General features: G+C 47.6%; 1 protein-coding gene across 1 annotated transcript in view; it reads left to right on the top strand.

The window, feature by feature from the left end:
- FAM151A (family with sequence similarity 151 member A) overlaps positions 1–19,715 on the top strand; it is a 50,377-nt gene that overhangs the window by 15,788 nt on the left and 14,874 nt on the right. Inside the window, exons 4-5 of the mRNA XM_088479361.1 lie at positions 1,962–2,121; positions 2,295–2,522. Coding sequence (XP_088335487.1) covers positions 1,962–2,121; positions 2,295–2,522 — 388 coding nt within the window. The remainder of the gene's footprint in view (positions 1–1,961; positions 2,122–2,294; positions 2,523–19,715) is intronic.

Raw genomic sequence — 19,715 nt, 5'->3', positions numbered from 1 at the left:
AACCCTGCATGTACTGTAAATGGCTTCGCAAAATGGGTTATAGTTAGTAAACTGGATAGAAATATTTATGTTATTATGGGCTCTATTTACTACAATCCGCATATTGAATGCAGATTGTAGTGTGATATTAACGACAATGCGAATTCAGGCAATATCACAGGGATTTACTACAAATCCCTTACAGGGACAGAGCTTGCGATAAAGCTCTGTCCCTGAAAATCCCCTTCGGAGCCTTATCACAGTATTTTCACAAAAATACAGTGATTAAGTGCCCGCGCATGCGCCGTCCGGTCGCCGCTGCTACCCCCCCGGCGCTAAGTCCCGCCCCCGCAACCACGGACCCCCCGTGACCCCCCTCTCCCTTAATTACACTTTCCTGCATGCTCCGGGCCTCCGGTGATGTTCTCCATTCCTCCGGTCAGGTGATCTCCCATACTGCACTGGGGCCCGATCACCTGATGACCGGGCAGCAGTGCACTATGGGAGACCAGCTGACTGGAGGGGAGTCATCACCGGAGGCCCGATCACCGGTCCCTGGAGTCAGGTAAGTACATTTTTTTTTTTACTATTTTTTTTTTTTACTATTTTTTTTTTTTTCTCTTTTTTACAGTAATCAACTTGCGGTCTGTTTAGACCACACAGCTGATTACAGGGACCAACTCCCGGCTCTGCTCTCCCCGTTAGAGCAGGGCTCTATTTATTAACATTATTTTGACTAAAATAAAGTGCAAAAGGGTGTTTTCACACCCGTTTCACATTATTTTAGTATCACCTATAGTTATTATAGGGCAATTGGAGTAGAATTCGTAAAATTCTACTCCAACCCCTAAGTATCACTTATTTTTAGTAAGCAGATCGCATTTCCCATAATTGTAATGGGAAATGTGATCCGACCAGAGTTACTAAAAATAAAATGTGAAAAATATCGGGGAAAGCCCTGTGATAATAACGCCACCTGGAGGTGGCGTTATCCAGGGTCTCCCCCAGTTACCGGACTCCTGCCCTGCTCTAACGGGGAGCACAGAGCCGGGATTCGGTCCCTGTAATCAGCTGTGTGTTCTAAACAGACCGCAAGCTGATTACTGTAAAAAAGAAAAAAAAAATAGTATAAAAAAAATTTACTTACCTGACTCCAGGGACCAGTGATCGGGCCTCCGGTGATGACTCCTCTCCGGTCAGCTGGTCTCCCATAGTGCACTGCTGCCCGGTCATCAGGTGATCGGGCCCCAGTGCAGTATGGGAGATCACCTGACCGGAGGAATGGAGAACATCACCGGAGGCCCGGAGCATGCAGGTAAGTGTAATTAAGTGAGAGGGGGGTCGCGGGGGGGGGGCGTGATTGCGGGGGTGGGGCTTAGCACCGGGGCGGGGCTTAGCGCCAGGGGTAGCAGCGGTGACCGGTCGGCGCATGCGCGGGCCCTTAATCACGGTATTTTTCGCAAAAATACAGTGATAAAGCTCCGAAGGGGATTTGCAGGGACAGAGCTTTATCGCAAGCTCTGTCCCTGTAAGGGATTGTAGTAAATCCCTGTGATATTGCCTGAATTCGCAATGCAAATTCAGTCGTTAATATCACACTAAAATCTGCATTCAATATGCGGATTGTAGTAAATAGAGCCCTATGTATTTATTTGTAGCAGAGAAAGTAATGTCACCAGTGTGCCAACCAATTGTATTCAGCATATAATGGAATTGTATAATATAATATGAAATAGATGATATTAGCATTAGTGAGCTGTACTGGTGACAATCAGTTGTTCGGCTGATACATGATCTGATATTGCACATAGAAGAGGACGTTACCCTCTGCGAGAGTTTGGGTTTAAAGAAAATAAAATGCAAGAGATAAAATGAAATAGTTTATTTTAAGTGGCAATCTTACTTTAGGTGCTACATTGATCATATATCATATCATATCATATCATATGTGTGCAATCATGTTATCACTTTATCCTGTTCAGGCATCAAACTGGACTTTAAGAGTATCCAGGCTGTCAGCCCATCATTTGATATACTACTTGCAAAGTCTTCCCAGATACCCATTGACCGCCCCGTATGGGTAAACGCAGACATCTTGGCTGGGCCCAATGTCAACCATGAAATCGGGGTGAATGCAACACAGTTAGTATACAATATTTGCTGGATCTGGTTATGTTGTTTTGTGAAAGAATGAGATAAATAGCTAAAACTATCATCAAGTTTGTTGTGTTACTGGAAAACGATGAAATGCGTTGGTTTAATATGTCACCTAAGAAAGTGTAATAGCATAAACTAACCTAAATTCATAATTACAGGTTTCTAAAGTTAGTCCAAGAGAAGTTCCCAGAAGTTACCATTTCTCCGGGCTGGGTAACGTTGTACCTGCCGCCGATCATCACCAACAAAACTTACACAAAGGAAATGGTTGAGAAGATGTACAACCTGGTGAAGGACCTGCCCCAGAGGATAACGTTCCCGGCTCGTGCTGTCCTGACTCGCGCAGCTTGGACGCACTTCCACTGGCTCCTGAAGCATTCAGACCGGTAACCAGCATAAGATCTAACATAGATGGGACATGCAAGGACAAGTGCACCTTTACTAAATCCTGTACCCCAGGACAACATAGCTTACTGATATAGCATATATTATAATTCTTAATGTACATTATACTTAAACATTACTTTTTCTTTATAAAGTTTCTTTAGCTTAGCGACTGTTCCTTAATAAAAGGGCACCTGCTATGTCTAAAGCTACACACACATTGCAATCTTTACAAACCATTTAGAATTTTTCATTGTAGATTGCATCCATTGCCTTCGTTTCCCCATATAGAGTACACTGAATCTTTAATGATAACTAATCATATACTAATTATATTTCATCTAAACAAACACAAACAATAAGTTTATAGCAAACATGCAGACTCCCCTGTACACTGTAGCAGAGCATCCACACTACGTGAACACCTGTACAATTACAGCGCACACAACAATTTCATTGTGTTATCATATACAATTTCCAAATCAACCTACCTGAATTCTCTACAGTCTGATAGTACGGTTGTGAATGGTTCTGATTGTCTGGTTACCACCAACACTAAAAGAATTCTGTACAATTTTATGAGAATTAATTTGTATGAGTAAACTAATGTCTGCGATTTCCCTTTTAAAAGATAGTTTGTTTAATAAGTTGTTGCTAAGGCCAAGCAATGTTCTCGTTCTACATAATAAAGTGTTCCCTTAGAGCAGGGATGGGGAACTGTTTTTCTGCCGAGGGCCATTTTGATATATAGAACATTATTCGAGGGCCTGGTGCAGGCCCCGCCCCCTCCATGTGATGTCACACGGGGGCAGGGCCACAATCTCAGGTGATTACAGCAATGCCCGGAGCATTCTGGGCATGCTCCGGGGAGCTATAAGGGCAGCGGTGTGACTATCTGAAGCGTCCTAAGTGCACTCCAGATGGCACTGCTGCATAGATTCTGGCTGCAGGGTGTCATTCTAGGCACCTTGTTAGCCAGATGGTGCTAGCAGAAAAAAAGCTTAAAGGGCCAGACCAAATGATTCCGCGGGCCTTATACGGCCCCCGGGCCTGAGGTTCCCCATCCCTGCCTTAGAGTATGGCTGACATGTCATGTTACTTCTGCTGCAGAAACAGTATGGCAGCTACCACTTTTACAAACTTAAAACATTACAGAGTGATAAATATATCCATGTATAATAATATATGCCACATTTAAATGAAGTCTCACACAATCTCTACTTTTGAACAAAGTATCTTTTCCCGCTAAAATATATCAAGGGCAGATGCATTGTGCAACATGGATGACTTACTGTATATTCTCGTGCATTAAGATTAGCAGAAAATATATTAATATACCAGCTGTTGCCTGCGGCTTCTCCCATGAAGAAATCGCTTCTGCCAAAATTATTGTACCTGAGGTGCCCTAGCTGTATTGCTTTGCATGTTGGCCCTGTTGTGGGAGTGGCCCATGTGACCAGCAGCGCAATACAGACTGGTGGCAGCAGAGCCTTCACCCACCACTCGCACCAATGTCACTGTGTGCCCTGTGCACAGACTGCTATGTAGCTGATCATATTCATCCACCACTCACACCAATGTCACTGTGTGCCCTGTGCTCAGACTGCTATGTAGCCTATCCTATTCACCCATCACTCACACCAATGTCACTGTGTGCCCTGTGCTCAGACTGCTATGTAGCTGATCATATTCATCCACCACTCACACCAATGTCACTGTGTGCCCTGTGCTCAGACTGCTATGTAACCTATTCTATTCACCCACCACTCACACCAATGTCACTGTGTGCCCTGTGCACAGACTGCTATGTAGCCTATCCTATTCACCCACCACTCACACCAATGTCACTGTGTGCCCTGTGCACAGGCTGCTATGTAACCTATCCTATTCACCCACCTCTCACACCAATGTCACTGTGTGCCCTGTGCACAGACTGCTATGTAGCCTATTCTATTCACCCACCACTCACACCAATGTTACTGTGTGCCCTGTGCACAGACTGCTATGTAGCCTATCCTATTCACCCACCACTCACACCAATGTCACTGTGTGCCCTGTGCTCAGACTGCTATGTAGCTGATCATATTCACCCACCGCTCACATCGATGTCACGGTGTGCCCTGTGCACAGACTGCTATGTAGCCTATTCTATTCACCCACCACTCACACCAATGTCACTGTGTGCCCTGTGCACAGACTGCTATGTAGCTGATCATATTCACTCACCACTCACACCAATGTCACTGTGTGCCCTGTGCACAGACTGCTATGTAGCCTATTCTATTCACCCACCACTCACACCAATGTCACTGTGTGCCCTGTGCACAGACTGCTATGTAGCCTATTCTATTCACCCACCACTCACACCAATGTCACTGTGTACCCTGTGCACAGACTGCTATGTAGCCTATTCTATTCACCCACCACTCACACCAATGTCACTGTGTGCCCTGTGCACAGACTGCTATGTAGCCTATCCTATTCACCCACCACTCACACCAATGTCACTGTGTGCCCTGTGCACAGGCTGCTATGTAACCTATCCTATTCACCCACCTCTCACACCAATGTCACTGTGTGCCCTGTGCACAGACTGCTATGTAGCCTATTCTATTCACCCACCACTCACACCAATGTTACTGTGTGCCCTGTGCACAGACTGCTATGTAGCCTATCCTATTCACCCACCACTCACACCAATGTCACTGTGTTCCCTGTGCTCAGACTGCTATGTAGCTGATCATATTCACCCACCGCTCACATCGATGTCACGGTGTGCCCTGTGCACAGACTGCTATGTAGCCTATTCTATTCACCCACCACTCACACCAATGTCACTGTGTGCCCTGTGCACAGACTGCTATGTAGCTGATCATATTCACTCACCACTCACACCAATGTCACTGTGTGCCCTGTGCACAGACTGCTATGTAGCCTATTCTATTCACCCACCACTCACACCAATGTCACTGTGTGCCCTGTGCACAGACTGCTATGTAGCCTATTCTATTCACCCACCACTCACACCAATGTCACTGTGTGCCCTGTGTACAGACTGCTATGTAGCCTATTCTATTCACCCACCACTCACACCAATGTCACTGTGTGCCCTGTGCACAGACTGCTATGTAGCCTATTCTATTCACCCACCACTCACACCAATGTCACTGTGTGCCCTGTGCACAGACTGCTATGTAACCTATCCTATTCACCCACCTCTCACACCAATGTCACTGTGTGCCCTGTGCACAGACTGCTATGTAGCCTATTCTATTCACCCACCACTCACACCAATGTTACTGTGTGCCCTGTGCACAGACTGCTATGTAGCCTATCCTATTCACTCACCACTCACACCAATGTCACTGTGTGCCCTGTGCTCAGACTGCTATGTAGCTGATCATAGTCACCCACCACTCACATCAATGTCACGGTGTGCCCTGTGCACAGACTGAAATGTAGCCTATTCTATTCACCCACCACTCACACCAATGTCACTGTGTGCCCTGTGCACAGACTGCTATGTAGCTGATCATATTCACTCACCACTCACACCAATGTCACTGTGTGCCCTGTGCACAGACTGCTATGTAACCTATTCTATTCACCCACCACTCACACCAATGTTACTGTGTGCCCTGTGCACAGACTGCTATGTAGCCTATCCTATTCACTCACCACTCACACCAATGTCACTGTGTGCCCTGTGCTCAGACTGCTATGTAGCCTATTCTATTCACCCATCACTCACACCAATGTCACTGTGTGCCCTGTGCTCAGACTGCTATGTAGCTGATCATATTCATCCACCACTCACACCAATGTCACTGTGTGCCCTGTGCTCAGACTGCTATGTAACCTATCCTATTCACCCACCACTCACACCAATGTCACTGTGTGCCCTGTGCACAGACTGCTATGTAGCCTATCCTATTCACCCACCACTCACACCAATGTCACTGTGTGCCCTGTGCACAGGCTGCTATGTAACCTATCCTATTCACCCACCTCTCACACCAATGTCACTGTGTGCCCTGTGCACAGACTGCTATGTAGCCTATTCTATTCACCCACCACTCACACCAATGTTACTGTGTGCCCTGTGCACAGACTGCTATGTTGCCTATCCTATTCACCCACCACTCACACCAATGTCACTGTGTGCCCTGTGCTCAGACTGCTATGTAGCTGATCATATTCACCCATCGCTCACATCGATGTCACGGTGTGCCCTGTGCACAGACTGCTATGTAGCCTATTCTATTCACCCACCACTCACACCAATGTCACTGTGTGCCCTGTGCACAGACTGCTATGTAGCTGATCATATTCACTCACCACTCACACCAATGTCACTGTGTGCCCTGTGCACAGACTGCTATGTAGCCTATTCTATTCACCCACCACTCACACCAATGTCACTGTGTGCCCTGTGCACAGACTGCTATGTAGCCTATTCTATTCACCCACCACTCACACCAATGTCACTGTGTGCCCTGTGTACAGACTGCTATGTAGCCTATTCTATTCACCCACCACTCACACCAATGTCACTGTGTGCCCTGTGCACAGACTGCTATGTAGCCTATTCTATTCACCCACCACTCACACCAATGTCACTGTGTGCCCTGTGCACAGACTGCTATGTAGCCTATCCTATTCACCCACCACTCACACCAATGTCACTGTGTGCCCTGTGCACAGGCTGCTATGTAACCTATCCTATTCACCCACCTCTCACACCAATGTCACTGTGTGCCCTGTGCACAGACTGCTATATAGCCTATTCTATTCACCCACCACTCACACCAATGTTACTGTGTGCCCTGTGCACAGACTGCTATGTAGCCTATCCTATTCACCCACCACTCACACCAATGTCACTGTGTGCCCTGTGCTCAGACTGCTATGTAGCTGATCATATTCACCCACCGCTCACATCGATGTCACGGTGTGCCCTGTGCACAGACTGCTATGTAGCCTATTCTATTCACCCACCACTCACACCAATGTCACTGTGTGCCCTGTGCACAGACTGCTATGTAGCTGATCATATTCACTCACCACTCACACCAATGTCACTGTGTGCCCTGTGCACAGACTGCTATGTAGCCTATTCTATTCACCCACCACTCACACCAATGTCACTGTGTGCCCTGTGCACAGACTGCTATGTAGCCTATTCTATTCACCCACCACTCACACCAATGTCACTGTGTGCCCTGTGTACAGACTGCTATGTAGCCTATTCTATTCACCCACCACTCACACCAATGTCACTGTGTGCCCTGTGCACAGACTGCTATGTAGCCTATTCTATTCACCCACCACTCACACCAATGTCACTGTGTGCCCTGTGTACAGACTGCTATGTAGCCTATTCTATTCACCCACCACTCACACCAATGTCACTGTGTGCCCTGTGCACAGACTGCTATGTAACCTATCCTATTCACCCACCTCTCACACCAATGTCACTGTGTACCCTGTGCACAGACTGCTATGTAGCCTATTCTATTCACCCACCACTCACACCAATGTTACTGTGTGCCCTGTGCACAGACTGCTATGTAGCCTATCCTATTCACTCACCACTCACACCAATGTCACTGTGTGCCCTGTGCTCAGACTGCTATGTAGCTGATCATATTCACCCACCACTCACATCAATGTCACGGTGTGCCCTGTGCACAGACTGCTATGTAGCCTATTCTATTCACCCACCACTCACACCAATGTCACTGTGTGCCCTGTGCACAGACTGCTATGTAGCTGATCATATTCACTCACCACTCACACCAATGTCACTGTGTGCCCTGTGCACAGACTGCTATGTAGCCTATTCTATTCACCCACCACTCACACCAATGTTACTGTGTGCCCTGTGCACAGGCTGCTATGTAACCTATCCTATTCACCCACCTCTCACACCAATGTCAGTGTGCCCTGTGCACAGACTGCTATGTAGCGTATTCTATTCACCCATCACTCACACCAATGTCACTGTGTGCCCTGTGTACAGACTGCTATGTAGCCTATTCTATTCACCCACCACTCACACCAATGTCACTGTGTGCCCTGTGCACAGACTGCTATGTAACCTATCCTATTCACCCACCTCTCACACCAATGTCACTGTGTGCCCTGTGCACAGACTGCTATGTAGCCTATTCTATTCACCCACCACTCACACCAATGTCACTGTGTGCCCTGTGTACAGACTGCTATGTAGCCTATCCTATTCACTCACCACTCACACCAATGTCACTGTGTGCCCTGTGCACAGACTGCTATGTAGCCTATTCTATTCACCCACCACTCACACCAATGTTACTGTGTGCCCTGTGTACAGACTGCTATGTAGCCTATCCTATTCACTCACCACTCACACCAATGTCACTGTGTGCCCTGTGCACAGACTGCTATGTAGCCTATTCTATTCACCCACCACTCACACCAATGTTACTGTGTGCCCTGTGCACAGACTGCTATGTAGCCTATCCTATTCACTCACCACTCACACCAATGTCACTGTGTGCCCTGTGCTCAGACTGCTATGTAGCTGATCATATTCACCCACCACTCACATCAATGTCACTGTGTGCCCTGTGCTCAGACTGCTATGTAGCTGATCATATTCACTCACCACTCACACCAATGTCACTGTGTGCCCTGTGCACAGACTGCTATGTAGCCTATTCTATTCACCCACCACTCACACCAATGTCACTGTGTGCCCTGTGCACAGACTGCTATGTAGCCTATTCTATTCACTCACCACTCACACCAATGTCACTGTGTGCCCTGTGCTCAGACTGCTATGTAGCTGATCCTATTCACCCACCACTCACACCAATGTCACTGTGTGCCCTGTGCTCAGACTGCTATGTAGCTGATCATATTCACTCACCACTCACACCAATGTCACTGTGTGCCCTGTGCACAGACTGCTATGTAGCCTATTCTATTCACCCACCACTCACACCAATGTCACTGTGTGCCCTGTGCACAGACTGCTATGTAGCCTATTCTATTCACCCACCACTCACACCAATGTCACTGTGTGCCCTGTGCACAGACTGCTATGTAGCTGATCATATTCACTCACCACTCACACCAATGTCACTGTGTGCCCTGTGCACAGACTGCTATGTAGCTTATTCTATTCACCCACCACTCACACCAATGTCACTGTGTGCCCTGTGCACAGACTGCTATGTAGCCTATTCTATTCACCCACCACTCACACCAATGTCACTGTGTGCCCTGTGTACAGACTGCTATGTAGCCTATTCTATTCACCCACCACTCACACCAATGTCACTGTGTGCCCTGTGCACAGACTGCTATGTTGCCTATTCTATTCACCCACCACTCACACCAATGTCACTGTGTGCCCTGTGCACAGACTGCTATGTAGCCTATCCTATTCACCCACCACTCACACCAATGTCACTGTGTGCCCTGTGCACAGGCTGCTATGTAACCTATCCTATTCACCCACCTCTCACACCAATGTCACTGTGTGCCCTGTGCACAGACTGCTATGTAGCCTATTCTATTCACCCACCACTCACACCAATGTTACTGTGTGCCCTGTGCACAGACTGCTATGTAGCCTATCCTATTCACCCACCATTCACACCAATGTCACTGTGTGCCCTGTGCTCAGACTGCTATGTAGCTGATCATATTCACCCACCGCTCACATCGATGTCACGGTGTGCCCTGTGCACAGACTGCTATGTAGCCTATTCTATTCACCCACCACTCACACCAATGTCCCTGTGTGCCCTGTGCACAGACTGCTATGTAGCTGATCATATTCACTCACCACTCACACCAATGTCACTGTGTGCCCTGTGCACAGACTGCTATGTAGCCTATTCTATTCACCCACCACTCACACCAATGTCACTGTGTGCTCTGTGCACAGACTGCTATGTAGCCTATTCTATTCACCCACCACTCACACCAATGTCACTGTGTGCCCTGTGTACAGACTGCTATGTAGCCTATTCTATTCACCCACCACTCACACCAATGTCACTGTGTGCCCTGTGCACAGACTGCTATGTAGCCTATTCTATTCACCCACCACTCACACCAATGTCACTGTGTGCCCTGTGTACAGACTGCTATGTAGCCTATTCTATTCACCCACCACTCACACCAATGTCACTGTGTGCCCTGTGCACAGACTGCTATGTAACCTATCCTATTCACCCACCTCTCACACCAATGTCACTGTGTGCCCTGTGCACAGACTGCTATGTAGCCTATTCTATTCACCCACCACTCACACCAATGTTACTGTGTGCCCTGTGCACAGACTGCTATGTAGCCTATCCTATTCACTCACCACCCACACCAATGTCACTGTGTGCCCTGTGCTCAGACTGCTATGTAGCTGATCATATTCACCCACCACTCACATCAATGTCACGGTGTGCCCTGTGCACAGACTGCTATGTAGCCTATTCTATTCACCCACCACTCACACCAATGTCACTGTGTGCCCTGTGCACAGACTGCTATGTAGCTGATCATATTAATCCACCACTCACACCAATGTTACTGTTTGCCCTGTGCACAGGCTGCTATGTAACCTATCCTATTCACCCATCTCTCACACCAATGTCACTGTGTGCCCTGTGCACAGGCTGCTATGTAACCTATCCTATTCACCCACCTCTCACACCAATGTCACTGTGTGCCCTGTGCACAGACTGCTATGTAGCCTATTCTATTCACCCACCACTCACACCAATGTTACTGTGTGCCCTGTGCACAGACTGCTATGTAGCCTATCCTATTCACCCACCACTTACACCAATGTCACTGTGTGCCCTGTGCTCAGACTGCTATGTAGCTGATCATATTCACCCACCGCTCACATCGATGTCACGGTGTGCCCTGTGCACAGACTGCTATGTAGCCTATTCTATTCACCCACCACTCACACCAATGTCACTGTGTGCCCTGTGCACAGACTGCTATGTAACCTATCCTATTCACCCACCTCTCACACCAATGTCACTGTGTGCCCTGTGCACAGACTGCTATGTAGCCTATTCTATTCACCCACCACTCACACCAATGTTACTGTGTGCCCTGTGCACAGACTGCTATGTAGCCTATCCTATTCACTCACCACTCACACCAATGTCACTGTGTGCCCTGTGCTCAGACTGCTATGTAGCTGATCATATTCACCCACCACTCACATCAATGTCATGGTGTGCCCTGTGCACAGACTGCTATGTAGCCTATTCTATTCACCCACCACTCACACCAATGTCACTGTGTGCCCTGTGCACAGACTGCTATGTAGCTGATCATATTCACTCACCACTCACACCAATCTCACTGTGTGCCCTGTGCTCAGACTGCTATGTAGCTGATCATATTCATCCACCACTCACACCAATGTTACTGTGTGCCCTGTGCTCAGACTGCTATGTAGCTGATCATATTCATCCATCACTCACACCAATGTCACTGTGTGCCCTGTGCACAGACTGCTATGTAGCCTATTCTATTCACCCACCACTCACACCAATGTCACTGTGTGCCCTGTGCACAGACTGCTATGTAGCCTATTCTATTCACCCACCACTCACACCAATGTCACTGTGTGCCCTGTGCACAGACTGCTATGTAGCTGATCATATTCACTCACCACTCACACCAATGTCACTGTGTGCCCTGTGCACAGACTGCTATGTAGCCTATTCTATTCACCCACCACTCACACCAATGTCACTGTGTGCCCTGTGCACAGACTGCTATGTAGCCTATTCTATTCACCCACCACTCACACCAATGTCACTGTGTGCCCTGTGTACAGACTGCTATGTAGCCTATTCTATTCACCCACCACTCACACCAATGTCACTGTGTGCCCTGTGCACAGACTGCTATGTTGCCTATTCTATTCACCCACCACTCACACCAATGTCACTGTGTGCCCTGTGCACAGACTGCTATGTAGCCTATCCTATTCACCCACCACTCACACCAATGTCACTGTGTGCCCTGTGCACAGGCTGCTATGTAACCTATCCTATTCACCCACCTCTCACACCAATGTCACTGTGTGCCCTGTGCACAGACTGCTATGTAGCCTATTCTATTCACCCACCACTCACACCAATGTTACTGTGTGCCCTGTGCACAGACTGCTATGTAGCCTATCCTATTCACCCACCACTCACACCAATGTCACTGTGTGCCCTGTGCTCAGACTGCTATGTAGCTGATCATATTCACCCACCGCTCACATCGATGTCACGGTGTGCCCTGTGCACAGACTGCTATGTAGCCTATTCTATTCACCCACCACTCACACCAATGTCACTGTGTGCCCTGTGCACAGACTGCTATGTAGCTGATCATATTCACTCACCACTCACACCAATGTCACTGTGTGCCCTGTGCACAGACTGCTATGTAGCCTATTCTATTCACCCACCACTCACACCAATGTCACTGTGTGCTCTGTGCACAGACTGCTATGTAGCCTATTCTATTCACCCACCACTCACACCAATGTCACTGTGTGCCCTGTGTACAGACTGCTATGTAGCCTATTCTATTCACCCACCACTCACACCAATGTCACTGTGTGCCCTGTGCACAGACTGCTATGTAGCCTATTCTATTCACCCACCACTCACACCAATGTCACTGTGTGCCCTGTGTACAGACTGCTATGTAGCCTATTCTATTCACCCACCACTCACACCAATGTCACTGTGTGCCCTGTGCACAGACTGCTATGTAACCTATCCTATTCACCCACCTCTCACACCAATGTCACTGTGTGCCCTGTGCACAGACTGCTATGTAGCCTATTCTATTCACCCACCACTCACACCAATGTTACTGTGTGCCCTGTGCACAGACTGCTATGTAGCCTATCCTATTCACTCACCACCCACACCAATGTCACTGTGTGCCCTGTGCTCAGACTGCTATGTAGCTGATCATATTCACCCACCACTCACATCAATGTCACGGTGTGCCCTGTGCACAGACTGCTATGTAGCCTATTCTATTCACCCACCACTCACACCAATGTCACTGTGTGCCCTGTGCACAGACTGCTATGTAGCTGATCATATTAATCCACCACTCACACCAATGTTACTGTTTGCCCTGTGCACAGGCTGCTATGTAACCTATCCTATTCACCCATCTCTCACACCAATGTCACTGTGTGCCCTGTGCACAGGCTGCTATGTAACCTATCCTATTCACCCACCTCTCACACCAATGTCACTGTGTGCCCTGTGCACAGACTGCTATGTAGCCTATTCTATTCACCCACCACTCACACCAATGTTACTGTGTGCCCTGTGCACAGACTGCTATGTAGCCTATCCTATTCACCCACCACTTACACCAATGTCACTGTGTGCCCTGTGCTCAGACTGCTATGTAGCTGATCATATTCACCCACCGCTCACATCGATGTCACGGTGTGCCCTGTGCACAGACTGCTATGTAGCCTATTCTATTCACCCACCACTCACACCAATGTCACTGTGTGCCCTGTGCACAGACTGCTATGTAACCTATCCTATTCCCCCACCTCTCACACCAATGTCACTGTGTGCCCTGTGCACAGACTGCTATGTAGCCTATTCTATTCACCCACCACTCACACCAATGTTACTGTGTGCCCTGTGCACAGACTGCTATGTAGCCTATCCTATTCACTCACCACTCACACCAATGTCACTGTGTGCCCTGTGCTCAGACTGCTATGTAGCTGATCATATTCACCCACCACTCACATCAATGTCACGGTGTGCCCTGTGCACAGACTGCTATGTAGCCTATTCTATTCACCCACCACTCACACCAATGTCACTGTGTGCCCTGTGCACAGACTGCTATGTAGCTGATCATATTCACTCACCACTCACACCAATCTCACTGTGTGCCCTGTGCTCAGACTGCTATGTAGCTGATCATATTCATCCACCACTCACACCAATGTTACTGTGTGCCCTGTGCTCAGACTGCTATGTAGCTGATCATATTCATCCATCACTCACACCAATGTCACGGTGTGCCCTGTGCACAGACTGCTATGTAACCCATTCTATTCCCCCACCTCTCACACCAATGTCACTGTGTGCCCTGTGCAGACTGCTATGTAGCTGATCATATTCACTCACCACTCAAACCAATGTCACTGTGTGCCCTGTGCACAGACTGCTATGTAGCCTATTCTATTCACCCACCACTCACACCAATGTTACTGTGTGCCCTGTGCACAGACTGCTATGTAGCCTATCCTATTCCCTCACCACCCACACCAATGTCACTGTGTGCCCTGTGCTCAGACTGCTATGTAGCTGATCATATTCACCCACCACTCACATCAATGTCACGGTGTGCCCTGTGCACAGACTGCTATGTAGCCTATTCTATTCACCCACCACTCACACCAATGTCACTGTGTGCCCTGTGCACAGACTGCTATGTAGCTGATCATATTAATCCACCACTCACACCAATGTTACTGTGTGCCCTGTGCACAGGCTGCTATGTAACCTATCCTATTCACCCACCTCTCACACCAATGTCACTGTGTGCCCTGTGCACAGGCTGCTATGTAACCTATCCTATTCACCCACCTCTCACACCAATGTCACTGTGTGCCCTGTGCACAGACTGCTATGTAGCCTATTCTATTCACCCACCACTCACACCAATGTTACTGTGTGCCCTGTGCACAGACTGCTATGTAGCCTATCCTATTCACCCACCACTCACACCAATGTCACTGTGTGCCCTGTGCTCAGACTGCTATGTAGCTGATCATATTCACCCACCGCTCACATCGATGTCACGGTGTGCCCTGTGCACAGACTGCTATGTAGCCTATTCTATTCACCCACCACTCACACCAATGTCACTGTGTGCCCTGTGCACAGACTGCTATGTAACCTATCCTATTCACCCACCTCTCACACCAATGTCACTGTGTGCCCTATGCACAGACTGCTATGTAGCCTATTCTATTCACCCACCACTCACACCAATGTTACTGTGTGCCCTGTGCACAGACTGCTATGTAGCCTATCCTATTCACCCACCACTCACACCAATGTCACTGTGTGCCCTGTGCTCAGACTGCTATGTAGCTGATCATATTCACCCACCACTCACATCAATGTCACGGTGTGCCCTGTGCACAGACTGCTATGTAGCCTATTCTATTCACCCACCACTCACACCAATGTCACTGTGTGCCCTGTGCACAGACTGCTATGTAGCTGATCATATTCACTCACCACTCACACCAATCTCACTGTGTGCCCTGTGCTCAGACTGCTATGTAGCTGATCATATTCACCCACCACTCACATCAATGTCACGGTGTGCCCTGTGCACAGACTGCTATGTAGCCTATTCTATTCACCCACCACTCACACCAATGTCACTGTGTGCCCTGTGCACAGACTGCTATGTAGCTGATCATATTCACTCACCACTCACACCAATCTCACTGTGTGCCCTGTGCTCAGACTGCTATGTAGCTGATCATATTCATCCACCACTCACACCAATGTTACTGTGTGCCCTGTGCTCAGACTGCTATGTAGCTGATCATATTCATCCATCACTCACACCAATGTCACGGTGTGCCCTGTGCACAGACTGCTATGTAACCTATTCTATTCCCCCACCTCTCACACCAATGTTACTGTGTGCCCTGTGCACAGACTGCTATGTAACCTATTCTATTCCCCCACCACTCACACCAATGTCACTGTGTGCCCTGTGCACAGACTGCTATGTAGCCTATCCTATTCACCCACCACTCACACCAATGTCACTGTGTGCCCTGTGCACAGGCTGCTATGTAACTTATCCTATTCACCCACCTCTCACACCAATGTCACTGTGTGCCCTGTGCACAGACTGCTATGTAGCCTATTCTATTCACCCACCACTCACACCAATGTTACTGTGTGCCCTGTGCACAGACTGCTATGTAACCTATCCTATTCACCCACCACTCACACCAATGTCACTGTGTGCCCTGTGCACAGACTGCTATGTAGCCTATCCTATTCACCCACCACTCACACCAATGTCACTGTGTGCCCTGTGCACAGGCTGCTATGTAACCTATCCTATTCACCCACCTCTCACACCAATGTCACTGTGTGCCCTGTGCACAGACTGCTATGTAGCCTATTCTATTCACCCACCACTCACACCAATGTTACTGTGTGCCCTGTGCACAGACTGCTATGTAACCTATCCTATTCACCCACCTCACACCAATGTCACTGTGTGCCCTGTGCACAGCCTGCTATGTAGACTATCCTATTCACCCACCACTCACACCAATGTTACTGTGTGCCCTGTCCACAGACTGCTATGTAACCTATCCTATTCACCCACCTCACACCAATGTCACTGTGTGCCCTGTGCACAGCCTGCTATGTAGACTATCCTATTCACCCACCACCAGTGCCAGATTAAGGCCCACATGGGCCTGGAGCTGAAATTTATGAAAGGCCTATTGTGGTTGCTGCAGGGAGTGTGACTAGCACTGCGGCGGTGTGACGTTATGTGGGGGCGTGACCAGTCTTATGTGGGTGTGGCCTGTGCCACGAGTGTGGCTATCTCCATGAAGGGCATTGCTAGCTCCTACCTTCAACCACTCTATAATGGAGCTATAACAAAAAAAAAGTTTTTTTAGTTTTTTTTTGGGGGGGTGGGGGTTGTGAAAGGGTGAGAACTGTATTTTCTGCCTTTCCTTGACTGCTAAAATAGTTTAAAGTGCTAAAAAAAAAATAATTGTTCACTGATTATCGGCATATTTCTATAAATGTTCCCTAATCCCTAGCCACTGCAGTAAATCAGTAAATTAGCTGTTGCCTTTACTTGGCAATACTAGACCAGGGTGGTAAGGGTTAACTTATTGCTTTGCAGATGTGCATGTGTGAGCTGATTTGGGATTTAGTTTTACTTGTTAATAAAAAAAAATCTAATAAGGTTTAAAATAAAAAATATTTAAAATGATTAAAAAAATCTCAAGTCTTTTCATAAAAACAATTTTTGGGGTCTATTTACTAAGCAGTGTTAGGAGACAGAGTGAAATGAGATAAGGTACCAGCCAATCAGCTCCTAACTGCCATCCTACAGGCTGTGTTTGAAAAATAACAGTTGGGAGCTGATTGGCTGGCTCCTTATCACTTTTCACTACCCGGGCAGCTCCCTGGAGTAAAAGGAGAGAGGGTTGGATCGCCGGGTCGAGTGACCCGGCAATCCAACCCAGGTAAATAGCAGGGTTTAACACGGGCGTAGCCCGTGAAACCCTGCTATGAGAACAGCGCACTCCGGGTCACGATGACCTGGAGTGCGCTGCTAGCCGGCCGATTGGTCGGGCTTCAGTGGCGCTTGGAGATGATGTAATCTCCAAGCGACCACTTTCACTCCGGAAAAGCCAAGGTCTATGCAGACCCGACTCCGGTGTGAGCGGCGCCGACTCGGGACTATCCCGAGTCGGCGCCGGCAAAATTCCGGGTCTGATCCGTATAGGAACTTTGTTCCAACTCCGGGTCAGACCCAGAATTTAGGTGGAAAAGGGGTATTAGTAAATAGACCCCTTAATCTGTTAATTACCATCCAGAGATACAATAGTGCTAACAGAACATGTAATGCGGCGGGTACAAGTACCTCTACAATACTAGTTAAATAGGATTCTCCATGCAGATGCTTTGGGAAGCCTCCACCAGATCATCTAGTCAGAGCGCAATTAAATAAATATATAATATTATATATATATATATATATATATATATATATATAAAATGAATTAGGATGCAACAGGTAATACCTGTGCAAACACCTCAGGCGGCACTCATGGCTTCTGGAAAATGCTATATCCAGAGGCAAAGACTCAGCTTGGCACTGTCAGCATTGTAGAGTAATCGAAAGTTCCTAGCACATAACCGGAACTACTTCTGCTAATAATGTAGAATTTTATAGGACTATGCTCTAAAAATAAACTAATACAACACTAAATGGGTAAATTCTGAATAGTTTATTAAAGGATATAGGGTCAAATATAGGATATTTCCTGAAAACACCAGTTTTTGGAAGCTACCCACAAATATTAAGGATCCCTTGAATGTATGAAAGAGGAGCAGCAGCAAACATCACCGTCATCAGAGGTTTTGAGGTCGAAAAACTATCGCGCTCGTCCCTGCGTATCCCCATCCCCGTATTCAAATTCCAAATCATCGAAAACGGGACCCGGCAAAAACAAAATCTGTGAAAAGTGCTGTAATTTTTGGGGAAATCAGCCTGACACCCCCCAAAAATGCTCTGACATGGGGGATCACTATGGGTACCCCCGAACAGCCCTACTAAAGGTATTTGGGGGTCTTTAAATGGTCTCAATAGCTGTTTTTTTGTGGCTTTGAGAAAGTGGTGAAGAATAGCATTTAGCAACTTTTTGGGGGCAAAATAACTAGTCCCAGCAAATTTGCAAATTTGGGGTACATGAAAATGGGTGCTAGCATATTTTAAAGTTGCTAATGTGAAAATTCACCTGCCGTAACCACCTGCAAACTAAAAAACACCTGGGGCATACTTGGGGACTCCCCCTGAGTCTATTTCGATAGTTTTAAAGTTTATCCCCCAATTATTATTTTTTTTGCCCCCAAAACGAAAGCACTTTTTTGGGGTGTTCTGTGGTACTTTTTAAATGTTTTTTGACACAGTTAACCTTAGGGGGACTGTCCAAGGGGTGCTGGAGGGTTCCTGCAATGTTGCACCCCAAAACCCCAATTTTGCACTTGTTTTTGACACCTATTCATAGGTGAAAACTTTTCACAGGTTTTTGCCATTGACTTTTCGCACCTGCAAAAAGTCAATTAAATTTAATTCGGGGATAAGTGCAGAATGGCGAAATGACGTCATTGGCTTTTCGCCGCCTAATTGAATATGCCCCTTATACTGGGTGCCGGAACTCCTCTGCCGAAGCCAGGACATCTGCGTCCAAGGACGTAGAGCCTGGCATCGGCACACCTACAAAATGGGGCGACATGCCCACTGTTTTGTAGAACGGTTACGGGGCGCTGCCACAACATGTCAATCATGCTGAGAGGGTACTGGACTGCGAGTGATCTGATGTTATTAAATCACCATGGGGTAGA

This window comes from Taudactylus pleione, unplaced genomic scaffold (genome assembly GCF_031769625.1).
Source record: "Taudactylus pleione unplaced genomic scaffold, aTauple2 ptg000230l, whole genome shotgun sequence".
NCBI classification, from domain to species: Eukaryota; Metazoa; Chordata; class Amphibia; order Anura; family Myobatrachidae; genus Taudactylus; species Taudactylus pleione.
Note: the sequence above shows the minus strand (reverse complement) of the source record. Positions and strands in the feature narration are given on the sequence as shown.